This window comes from Leucoraja erinacea, chromosome 2 (assembly GCF_028641065.1).
Source record: "Leucoraja erinacea ecotype New England chromosome 2, Leri_hhj_1, whole genome shotgun sequence".
In the NCBI taxonomy this organism is placed as follows: domain Eukaryota; kingdom Metazoa; phylum Chordata; class Chondrichthyes; order Rajiformes; family Rajidae; genus Leucoraja; species Leucoraja erinaceus.
Genome location: NC_073378.1, coordinates 91,856,944 through 91,869,725, shown reverse-complemented (window position 1 = coordinate 91,869,725; position 12,782 = coordinate 91,856,944). Strand labels below are relative to the sequence as shown.

At 41.1% G+C, this 12,782-nt stretch overlaps 1 protein-coding gene across 1 annotated transcript in view; it reads right to left on the bottom strand.

Annotated features, from left to right (window-relative positions):
- Positions 1-12,782, bottom strand: part of pex1 (peroxisomal biogenesis factor 1) — a 68,064-nt gene that overhangs the window by 25,995 nt on the left and 29,287 nt on the right. The window contains exons 14-18 of the mRNA XM_055660954.1: positions 11,202-11,391; positions 8,024-8,190; positions 2,990-3,124; positions 1,606-1,670; positions 768-910 (exon numbers count right to left, since the gene is read on the bottom strand). Of these exons, the coding sequence (XP_055516929.1) occupies positions 768-910; positions 1,606-1,670; positions 2,990-3,124; positions 8,024-8,190; positions 11,202-11,391 (700 nt within the window). The remainder of the gene's footprint in view (positions 1-767; positions 911-1,605; positions 1,671-2,989; positions 3,125-8,023; positions 8,191-11,201; positions 11,392-12,782) is intronic.

Sequence of the window (12,782 nt, the reverse complement as noted above, 5' to 3'; positions counted from 1 at the left end):
CGCATGTCACCTACGCGTCACTATATGCGTCACCGCGCGTCATGCCCCGACCACGACACCACTACCTCTTTCCAGGCTGTCGCTGAAAATGTCGCCTGTGGGACAGGCCCTTTACTCCAGCTTTTTGTGTCAATCTTTAGATAATTAGGTACTTTTAAAGAGAAGTCATTGTTGCAATGCAAAAATGCAGCTACCAATTTAAGCTTGAAACAAGGTAAAAAATGTGCAAATGACCAGAGAATCTGGTTTAACGATTCTGGTTGAGAGGCAAGCATTACCCAGGACTCCACTTTGTTATAGTGCTCTAGGATTGTGTGAGCTATCAATGAAGTCTAGGTGAAGCACTGAAGTTCTAATCTAACTTATTTACTCAAATAATTTGACCTAGAGTTTGCAGATCAGAGAGGTATTATTAAAATCTGCTTTAATTACGCATGCTCAATGATTTTTTTGTGATGGTGCATGCCAAATACCACTAAAAAGGTCATTTCATTTACCAGCCATGTGACATGTTTATTAATCATGTACACCAGCACCTCCTCGTGTACAGAAGCAGCACTGCCCACAGCAATATGCATTCTACTACTTTCACATCCACTGTGACGAGGAAGAGAACATTTCTCCTCTGTCCCTAATCTCAATTTTATTTTCTTCCATTGCTCCAATTCTGCGGCCCTCAACCACAGGAAACAGTCTTAGGACTCTGCAGCATAATATCTGATAATATTTTGACCATTTCTGTCAAATCGCACCAAAGATTGCAATACCTTGTAGACCTTCTACTCCATCCAGTTGCGTGAGCAGTTGATTAACAACTCTGTCAGTCACCCCAGTGTTGTCATGACCACGGCGAGGTGCAATGGAATCAAACTCATCAAAGAACAGAATGCAAGGTTTGGCTGCTTCCGCCCTGGAGATCAAAATGGAGAATGTGCTTTTGTAGAAGGCAATAATCTTTTTTTTTTTTTTTAAATGACAATTTATGCATTTAATCTGCTTCTGGGAAATTAACATTCATCCAAATAACACTTTTTGATGAACAAGCACAAGAGATCAGAAATATAGTAAATTCCATCAGTGCACTAGACAAAATATGTTGAATTTCCAAATGTGATCGCGTTGAAGAGTCACCATCTGCTTGGAATGGAATTGGAATGCCGCTGCATCAGACCCAAGACCACATCATTATTCCCACTCGGGGTTGGGTTCCAAGGGAATCAAGTTTTCGAGACAGAAACTCAGCTCTTCAACTTCCCATGCCTCCAATTCTTGACGTAGTCGAAACAAGCCCTTTTGATACATTTTCCCCAGTTTGCAGACTTTTGTTGCAAATATTTTACTCTCCACATAGGCAGAGAATTCTCTGTATTAAAGGGAAAAAACTAGGCCAAACGCTAATCATGATGCAGATGTTAAAGCAACTTCTTGAATTTAACTCTTACATTAATACACATTTTTCTCCCTTTCCATGCTGCTGTAGCCATTGGACCAGTGAGGCATTAAATGAAATATAGCCATAATTTCCATGAAGAAAACTATCAATTCATCACTTTGTTACAAAGCATAAACTGAATTAATTAACAGACATGGACAATTAAAACATACCTGCTGAAAACGTCACGAACTGCCTGTTCGCTTGCACCAATATATTTGCTCAGCAGTTCAGGGCCCTGTGGAAAAAGCATGCCTGTGAAATTATATAAATTCAGTAATTATTTTCCCTTGATGAGATCAAACAAGGAGGAAGCAATGTCAAAAATTCAGTGGCATTTCAGAACACCATGCTAGTATCTAGTTAGCGTGTAGCTTTGGAGGTCATGAAGGCTTATTTATGGAAATTACCTCAAAATCAATGAGACTGGGTGAGAAAATTAACTTGGGACAGTAACACATGTAGTTCAGAGCCACCTTTGGCTAAATGATTATGATTAAAGCCTATTCTAAACCATATAATTTACACTCACACTTAAGTATTGGAGGGACACTGCATTGCCAAGACTGCTGTATTAAAGTGTGGCCTTATTTACTCCTTCAGCCAGATACCACATATTCCATGACAGAACGTGAAGAAAAGCAGAGAAGTACTCTTTGATGCCCTAGTCGACATTAACAAGTCTACTATCACAAAACAAAAAATATCTTATTTCCTTGCTATTTCTGAGATCCTCTCGAGTACAAACTAGCTGCCATGTTGTCCATAACAATTCAGAAGTATTTTTGCTGGTTATGGATTGTTCTGTAACATCCCAAAGTCACAAAAGCTGCTATATAAATACTGTCCTTCCTTCAATGCTGATGTTTAATATTAGGAAAATATTTTCTATTACTGTTAAAAACAATATTTGTAAAGCACATCCTCAAATAAAGATATTTGTTACAAGATTCCCCAGTTGATCCTTCCGACAAATAGGGTTTGTTTAAAATCAGAAAATGTGAGAGATGTAAGAGCATCTAAGAGATGAAATTTCAGAGCATTTACTGTTGCAGTTGAAGATGTGGAAGTGCTCAGTAGGACAATGGAGGGGAGAAATTACAGATGCTGGAACCAGCAGAATAGAAGTCAGTGGAGGAAGAGATAAATGTTGGAAATTTTAGAACATTGAAATAGCAAGGCTATTTAATGATTTAAACACAATTATTAAATTCAGAGCAACAGCAGACACTTTGTAATCAATGCTTTGTATAACAGTATCATTATATAACAGTATTGCATCATTTTCAGGGATTCATCAATCTTTGATTATCATTCTTTTAAAATAATATTAAATGATAATATTAAGGATTCTGGAAATACCTAGTACAATATAAATCCATTGTAAGAGCAGCAAAAATTATCAAGCATTTGAAATATCAAAAATGTTTTGCAAAAATGACATCGGTAGCAATAAACAAAGTTTATATATAAAGTTTATGCTAACTAACAAAAGCTAATTTGTTAATTTGCGTAGTGTAATCAACACCGCAAGGTGGTACCATGTTTTTATTGTACCTTTATACTAATAAAATTCATTCCACTTTCTTTGGTGACGACGCTTGCTAATAATGTCTTTCCTGTTCCTGGTGCTCCATACAGGAGGATTCCAGATCGCATTCGTATTGGCAGCTTTGCAAACAGTTGTGGATACTGCAAAGATATGTGAAGTTATTCCAAAAACATTATAGTTATACAGCACTGAAGCTCTTTGACCCACCTCATCCTTTGCGACCAGGATGTCCTATCTGCCCTTCCCCAGCCCATATCCCTCAGTTAGATTCAGCTCTTAGGGCTAAAGGAATTGATGGATATGGGTAAAAGCAGGAATGGGGTACCGATTTTAGATGATCAGCCACGATCAGATTCAAGATTCAAGAGAGTTTATTGTCATGCGAGAGGACAATGAAATTCTTGCTTTGCTTCAGCACAACAGAACATAGTAGGCATGACTACAGAACAGATCAGTATGTCCATATACCATTATATAAATATATACATACATGAATAAATAAACTGATGATGTGCAAATAACAGATAATGGGCTATTAATGTTCAAAGTTTTGTCCGGTCCAAGTTTAATAGCCTGATGGCTGTGGGGAAGTAGCTATTCCTGAACCTGGTTGTTGCAGTCTTCAGGCTCCTGTACCTTCTACCTGAAGGTAGCAGAGAGATGAGTGTGTGGCCATGATGGTGTGGGTCCTTGATGATACTGCCAGCCTTTTTGAGGCAGCGGCTGCAATGGATCCCCTTGATCGAAGGGAGGTCAGAGCCGATGATGGACTGGGCAGTGTTTACTATTTTTTGTAGTCTTTTCCTCTCCAGGGCACTCAAGTTGCTGAACCAAGCCATGATGCAACCGGTCAGCATGCTCTCTACTGGGCACCTGTAGAAGTTAGAGAGAGTCCTCCTTGACAAACCGACTCTCTGTAATCTTCTCAGGAAGTAGAGGAGCTGATGTGCTTTCTTAATAATTGCGCGAGTGTTCTCGGACCAGGAAACATCTTCAGAGATGTGCACGCCCAGGAATTTGAAGCTCTTGACCCTCTCTACCATCTACCTGTTGATATTAACGGGACTGTGGGTCCCCATCCTACTACTTCCAAAGTCCACAATCAGTTCCTTGGTTTTGCTGGTGTTGAGGGCCAGGTTATTGTGTTGGCACCATATGGACAGTCGCTCGATCTCTCTTCTATACTCTGACCCATCCCCAACAGTGATACGTCCCACACAACGCAGTCATGAGTATAGAGCGAGTACAGCAGGGGATGAGCACGCAGCCTTGAGGTGCTCCCGTGCTGATTGTTATCGAGGCTGACACATTTCCACCAATACGAACAGACTGTGGTCTGAGCATGAGGAAGTCGAGGATCCAATTGCAGAGGGATGCGCAGAGACCCAGTTCTGCGAGTTTGGTAACCAGCTTGGAGGGGATGATTGTATTAAATGCCGAGCTGTAATCAATGAATAACAGCCTGACATATGAGTTTTTGTTGTCCAAGTGGTCCAGAGCAGAGTGGAGGGCCAGCGAGATCGCATCCACCGTTGATCTGTTGTGGCGGTAAGCGAACTGCAGTGGGTCCAGGTTTTTGTCGAGATAGGTGTTGATTTGTGCTATAATCAACCTCTCAAAGCACTTCATCACCACCGACGTTAGTGCCACTGGTCGATAGTCATTGAGGCACACCGACATTCGAGCTACCTCCTGATTTCGCCTTGTAGGAGGTGATTGCATTCAGGCCCCGCCACAGCTGCCGAACATCTGTCTCATCCTCCACTTTTGGCCTTTTTGATGGCCTTACCAAGGTTGTATCTGAACTTCTTGTAGATCACTGTATCATAAGACATGAATGCCCGGGGTCTGGTCTTCAGAAGAGTGCGGATCTCAAAGTTCATCCAAGGTTTCTGATTGGGAAACACTCGGAAGGTTTTTGTAGGGATGCAGTCCTCCACACATTTCTTTATGAAGTCTGTAACGACTGTGGCGTATTCGTTCAAGTCCGTTGCCGAGTCCTTGAACATTGCCTGGTCTACAGATTCCAAACAGTCCTTGAGTTGTTCCTCTGCCCCTCCCGACCAGCTCTGTACTGTCCTCACCTCTGGGGGTGCGCTCTTTAATTGCTGCCTGTAGGCAGGAAGAAGCAGCACTGCGGTATGGTCGGATTTACCGAAGTGAGGGCGAGGGACAGAACGATGGGCATCCTTGATGGTGGTGTAGCAGTGGTCGAGGGTGTTAGGTCCTCTGGTGCAGCAGGAGACATGTTGGTGAAAGTTAGGGAGTGATTTCTTGAGGTTTGCCTTATTGAAGTCCCCAGCAATGATGGTAAATGCCTCGGGGTAAGATGTCTGGTGTTTGTTGACCACGGCGTGCAGCTCCTCCAGTGCCAGACGGACGTCTGCCTGGGGTGGGATGTAGACCGCGGTCAGGATGGAGGTGAATTCCCTTGGGAGGTAGAAGGGACGGCACTTCACTGCCAGATGTTCGAGGTGTGGAGAGCAGGAGTTGGACAGGACTGCCACGTCTGAGCACCACGCAGAGTTGGCCATGAGGCAGACGCCCCCTCCTCTCCCCTTCCCAGATGCCAGTGTACGGTCCATATGGTGGATGGAGAACCCTTCACGCTGGACCGCTGAGTCTGGGGAGCTGGGGGTGAGCCATGTCTCTGTGAAACAGAACACAGAGCATTCCCTCAGCTCCCTTTGATAAAACAGCCTTGCCCTTAAGTCCTTCACTTTATTCTCAAGGACTGTACATTGGCCAGTAGGATAGTAGGAAGAGGGGGTCGAAGTCCCCTGCGCTTCAGTCTGACCTGAAGTCCTGCCCGTCGGCCATGTTTCCGGACACAATGGAGGCTTCCCCTTTGTTTCCAGGTACTGAGTTTACTGTACCTGCTGTTTCTGCGAACCTGCGCTGGAAGGGGAATTCCTTCACAGATGGCAGCTCCAGCTCCGTAACGAACGGGGGTTCTCTCAAAGTCGGCAGCTCCAGCTCCGATGTTCCTGGAAGATCCAGCTCGTCGGCTCTGGAGGTCATTCCGTAGTTTCCAGGCACCGTAACTGCGTTCCTCCGTTGGGTCAGGTGTTTTACAGCCAGAGTGGGAAAGTTTAAAGTCCAGGGCTCCCGCAGCTGTGGGAGATCGCAAAATTGCAAGAGCCTTCAGGTGCCCAAGCGGCTTGTCCGAAACGGCAACGATTTCTGCCGTTTCCCTAATCCAGGTGAGTTGATGGGAGTTGTAGGTAAACCTTTTATGTTCTGGTGCTCCACAAAAGTCACCGCAGGCAGGCACCATCTTGAAGAACATATTGAATGGCGGTGCTGGCTCGAAGGGAAAATGGCCTACTCCTGCACCTATGTTTCTATGAAATCTTTCCGATCCATATACCTGACAAAATGTCTTTAAAATGTTATTATACCTGCCTCAACTACTTCCTTTGGTAGTTCGTTCCATATACCCACTATATTCTTTGTGGAAGTAGTCACCCTTCAGGATCCGATTAAACCTTTCCCCTGAAACCTATGTCTCCTGGTTCTTGGGGGTATAGGTTTACCGTGAGAGGGGAAAGGTTTAATACCCTACCCTGGGAAAAATCTCTGGGTATTTACCCTATCTATTCCCCTCATGATGTTATACACCTCAATAAGATAACCCCTCAGTCTCCTGCACTCCAAGGGATGAAGTCCTAGTCTGCCCAACCTCTCCCTACAGCTCAGTCTTCTAAAATAAATTCCATATTTCTTTGGTAGACACAAAATGCTGGAGTAACTCAGTGGGCGAGGCAGCATCTCTGGAGAGAAGGAATGGGCGACGTTTCGGGTCGAGACCCTTCTTCCATATTTCTTACACAGATTTAAAATGTATTCAAAGTGCTGGAGTAACTCAGCAGGTCAGGTTAGCCTTCTTGAAGGGTCCCGACCTGAAATATCACCTATCCACGTTTTCCAGGGATGCTGCCTGATCAGTTGTGCCACCCCAGCACTTTGCGGCTTTTCTGTAAACCAGCATCTGAAGTTTCTACTTTCTACTTTAAACATTGCCTTGCTTTAGGGTAAATGACTGTGTCTTTGCCAAATTATTTTTTGAACATCTGAAAGATTTCTTCAATGCCTGAAATATTTCTTCAAACAAATGCCTTTGTACAGCAGGTATCCTAATCAAGTGAATAGCTGAGATGCATTTCAGTTTGGATATGTGCACAGATATTGCATAATTATTCAATGTGCATAGATATTGCATAATTATTATTTCATAGAATTCTCCCTAATCCTTCAGCCATCATCCATGTACTTGTCCAACCAATTTTTGTTCACAATTTTCTACATAATCTCATTCTTATCTTCAACCTTTTCCATACTTCACCTCCATTTTGGTAAACTTCAATAGCCTTTCACGATTCACCAATTCTGGCCTCTTGGGCACTCCCTCCCTTTTCCTGTATGGATAGTTGCACCTTATGCTGCCTTTGCCTTAAGCTCTATAATGATCAGCTAAATTGTCACATCAAGACCCACCTTTTTGACTAAACTTCGTCACTTGCCATTTAATTTTTTTTAATCTACTTTACATTCCTTGAAAAAAATCTGGAAAAAATCCAGAACTTCCTTGTGTTTCTCCAAGAACTTCCTGGATTCCAGCCCTGATGCAGCTCTGACTGTAATGGCAACTTCAGATAACTACCTGGTCTACTGGCTGCTCATGTGCATCACTGGCCTCCTTGTAGAATGCCAAGGTCGGTAGTTTTCCCTGATCTCGGGTGGGAAAGAATGCCCACGGGATCTGCCCCAAGCTTAACATGGAGTAAGCATAGCAGACCCCACTACAATGAAAATAAATTGAACAATTTCAGCTGTGGGGAAGTAGGATATTCTTTTATTGTCAATTCTTTTGTTTCTATTTGTTTTAACCATTTTCAAGTTCACAGGAAATCACAAACTACACAGAAATAAATGGGATTGTTTCTCGTTCTGGAAAATAAAAATTACAAATATAAAAATTCAGATGCAATCTCCTTGGGTCTTATTTTCGATTAGATGTTTATGTTACGGATATATACCTTGACAGATAATTGAATGGTATCCATCAGGATTTCCTTGACTTCATGTAGACCTCCAACTTCGTTCCAGCCCAAATCTCTAGGTTTGTGTAAATTTGCATTTCTTAGAGAAATAGGTACAAATCCCTCAAGGGCATGCAGAAAATTCAATGTTGTTAATTGTAGTTCTGCAAATAAAAATATTGCAAAATACTTGTTTTTGTATTTCAGCAGCCCAACAAAAACATAGTTTGGTAAAATGGATACCAGTAGTGTTTATAAATTCTTATATTAGATTCAAATTACATATTTCAGTCTCTGTAATATGAACTCTTCACTTTCTGAGAAATGAACTACCTAATTGTACAATCTAACATTATTACAGAACTCTTTATAATGGATTTCAGTTATAGTGGCCCCACTGTAATCAGACACCACAGCCTCTTTAAGAACACAGGCTGCTAGTTACATGGTGGGAGGGTATAGAAATTGACAAGCAATTGCTTTGATCGACATTCATGCAATAATACTATATTAAACAATATAACAAACATCCTTTAGTAATTTTAGTCTGCAGTAACAAAAATGTATTTTAGCTGTTAAAAAGAATTTTGCATTTGAAAACGTTGTCGTTTTACAGAGTGGTTGGAGTGAATCTCTAACTTGGTTATTGAAATAGATCAATGGCATATCCAGGTCATAATGGCTGCCTCTGAGGGAAAGTGGGAAGAATTCAAAAGAGAATTTGAGGGCAAAAGAAGTTCTAACTATTGTGACTTTCGAACTATGCTACTCAGTGGTTGAAACTGGTTGATATAGAAATCTTTGGAATGTAGGGGGCTGAGAAGTGACCTTAAGAATCCTTGAGAAGTGGCTTAAGGTGATAGAGGAGAGATTTAAGAGATAAGCAAGTAATACATTTTACATTCAGAGGGTAGACAGTATCTCTAATGAGCTGCAAGAGGCCATAGCAGCCTACATACAAGACTTAAAAAACTTTTGGACAGATGTGGATTGCAAGGGTTTAGAGGGCTATGTACCAAATGGGTCTAGCCCAATGTGCAAACATGATTGGCATGGACACAGTGGGACAAATGGCCTGTTTCCGTGGTTATAGAGTTCTTTGACTCAGTGAAGAAACAATGGTACTACCAGGATAGCTCTGTTAATGGACTGTGGAAGAGATAGAAGCAGGCAGTTTGGGGTTGGGGTGTTATGAGATTGGAGGCTGTGAAAGATAGGTCGCCTGATGTGATAAAATCCACAATGAAGACAATTCCGTAGTGTTCGTTGAAAGGGTCATAGTCAAGAGAAACTTGCATGGTCGAGGTCAGTGCGCCAGACTACAACGACACAGTCCTCGTCTGCAGGTTGGGATTGGTCTTAAATTAGAGACTGCTGCACGTTCAGAGGAGGCGACATGGTGGGCGAGAGGAATGAGAGGTTGTGGTCAGTCATGTTGTCAATTGGAAATGAAACGATCAAAAGAGAGAGTAAAAGGCAAGAATCCAAGTGGATGGGAAGTGCTGGAGATGGGAGAAAGTGTCATCAGTAGGGGTGAGGATTCTTTGCTGATGAAATAGGGGCGGTGGTGACGGCAATGAAAGAAGACCTTGTCATCATGTCAGACTCAGAACTCATTGACCCGTGTTACAAAGGAGAGGTCTCTGTTAATCACTCGGCAACAGTGAGGAGGATGTCAGAGGGATAGACACACCAGCTGATTGCAGTTGATAAGAGGCATGGAGAGGGAAATGGGCTCAGGGGGAGGAATTGGGAAGGAGAAAGGTCGTGGATAGTGTTGGGGCTGGAATATAGGACTCAGGGAGGGTAAAGGGGAACAAGGTTAGGTTAGTGGGGGGAGGGGGCAAGGGTTGCAAGGCGAGGTCAGAGAGTTGGACAGTAGAGATAGAAGGCTCCATTAGGGGACTTGGGGCCATGTACAGATAAGCTTTTGAATTTCATTAAGTTAGCTTTAACAAAACATTTGAGAAGTTTAGTAAAATACAATGAAATCCAGAAGAGTTATAAAATACATTTTTAGTATGTAAATTCAATGAAAGAAAGAAAATAGGGGAAAATTAGAAGCAGGGAGAAATAACAAAACAAAGATTACGGTACAACATGAATGTGTGTAGTTTTCATTAAAAAATATTAGAACTTGGTAATTTGTAACAGAAGATCAGGTTCTGTAAACAGGAAATGCAGATGTAATTTTTGAATTACTCAACGGTTTTAAATACATGTTGTATGGTGTATTTATACTGGTTGTTAGGTTAAGTGGCTACTGTAAATTGTTATTGGTATGCATTGGTGGGTGCGTGGGAAGTGAAAGAGGGATTAATGGAATGCATGAGAGAATGGTTTGCAGAGAAATGAGTGAGAGAATCAGGCTAATCTGGGACCCAGTGTGGATTCTATGATCTGAATGCCTCCTCCCTTGTCATTTAGATTTAGGTTTATTATTGTCATATGTACAGAGGTACAGTGAAAAGCTTTAGTTTTGCATGATATCTAAACAGATCAGATATAGATAAAATCAGTTCAAACTCAAGGACATAGAGCAAATGGGAAGATACAGAATGCTTTCAGCATTGTAGTGCATCTGTTTCTTAGACAAAGTCCAACACCCACAAATGGGGTGGAGATGAATCAGACAGTACCCTCAGCTTATTGAAGGACTGTTTAGAAGCCTGATAACAGAGGTGAAGAAGCTGTTCCTGAATCTGGTGGTGTGCACTTTCAAGTTTTTGTACCTTCTGCGGGACGGGAACAGGGAGAAGGAAGAATGACCAGGATGGGTCATTTTGTTGGCTGTCTTCTGAGGCAGTATTGGTGTAGATGGAGTAAATGGTGGGAAGTCTGGTCTGTGTGATGAACAATGCCACATCTACAACTCTGCAATTTCTTGCAGTCTTGTGCTGGAGCTGCTCCCAAACTAAGCTGTGCTGCTAACCGACAATATGCACAAGGAAATGGGGTAATATAGCAAAAATTGTTCAAAAACAAAACAATTATGAAGTAAAAGGATCAGAATTTCTTGTCTGCTGTTACTGTGAAATATTTTTTTCATTCTAATAAGGCAACTAGAACAGAAATAGTTTAATTTCAAACATTACTGTAATACAAAAACTGGTTAAAAAAAGAGCATTTTAATTTAGCAATCCGCTGTTAATTTGATGTTGGTGTTCAGACATACCTTGTTCTCTGTTGTGCTTGCATATTAATAAATGTGAGTGCATAGCCCTTTCCATCAACACAACAAAATCTCTTGCTCCAAATCCTTCGGTTGCTTTCGCCAGTCTTTGAAAGTCAATGCTCTGTAATGTCTTCAATGAAATGACAGTTTTATTTTGAATTACAGAGGTTAGTAGTTGGACTCGCTGATCCTAGAAATCAAAAGATATACTATTTAATGGGCATGTCCCCAAGTACTAATTTTAAACTCTTTGTTAAACTTCACACATTAGGATACTTTGATAATATTTATCATGTTATTCCAAACAACAACATTTCCAAAAACTAACGTTATAAGTAAATAATTTTAAATTTAAACTATCACATGCCACTTTGTTAAACTTTAAATTACTTCATGACTGTGTTACATTGTTACTTATCTTACCAAATTTATTTATTGTGCAGTTTTCTTTAAGCCTGCACTTCCACTCAAGAGGACTCCAGTGACAGTTTACAAGATGCTACAGAGAACAATTCTGCCCTTATGGTATTAGTATTAGGTTGTGATGCTTATTGGCCCATTATTTTAATTCTGTAATTTGTGACAAATTGAATGCATTCTCCACCCCACCTACAGCAGTAAATAAACCTTTCTGCATCTTAAGGGAATGGACACCAAGATGTCTTTACCACTCGTTTAACATTCTAGTAGTTTTAAAACAGATCAATACATAAATACATATCATAGTTTCTACATATTAACCATAAGCAGTTGTTCTTACCATTCGAGGCAAAATGAACCTCATTATTAAAAGAAGAACCCAAAGTACTAAATATCAGAATAGTTTCTGCTTTATAGTATTTTTAAAACATGTTATTATCTTAAATCATGGTGTCATACGATACTGTAGTTCTGCACATAATATAGCAAAACATTTGTAACTATCAAAATGGATAATACTGGATCTAGCCCACTGCATGAAAATGTCGACCATTATGTCCACCCACCTGCCCTAACCGAGTCACGTACAGACAGCCGATTGAGCTGATCCTCCATCCCATAAGATTCTTCCACAAAGCAGGGAAGGCTGCAAATAGCAACTGGGCCCTGAGCTTTGCCTTGAACCACCCCAATAACCCCAATGACCTTCTGACAGCTCTCTGCTGTCAAAGTCCCTTGAACTATTTTTAAATAAAACTGGTAATGAGACATTTTAAAGTTCAAATAGGCATACAATAATTGTTAAAAAAAATAACATTATAATTTAATTAAAAACATTAGTGTCCTAGAAATACATTGAAATATTAAGACAAATAAAGAACCGACCTGCATTTACCATTTTACCTAATTCACATCAGCTCACTACTGGGTTCAATTATGAGCACAGAAGCTTGATGTTCCAGCATTCGGCAAGGAACGCATTTGATTCTTGGCACCAAGAGCTAGGGTAAAGACATTGAATTCCACATGCAGGTAAAAAAAAAATTGAGATAAACTGCCCAGTGAGTGGCAAACAGCAGACAGTTTTCAAAGGAACTGTTACAAATGAGTACAGTCTACTCTATCATTTCAACATAAGATGCTGGTAACTGTAGAATGATT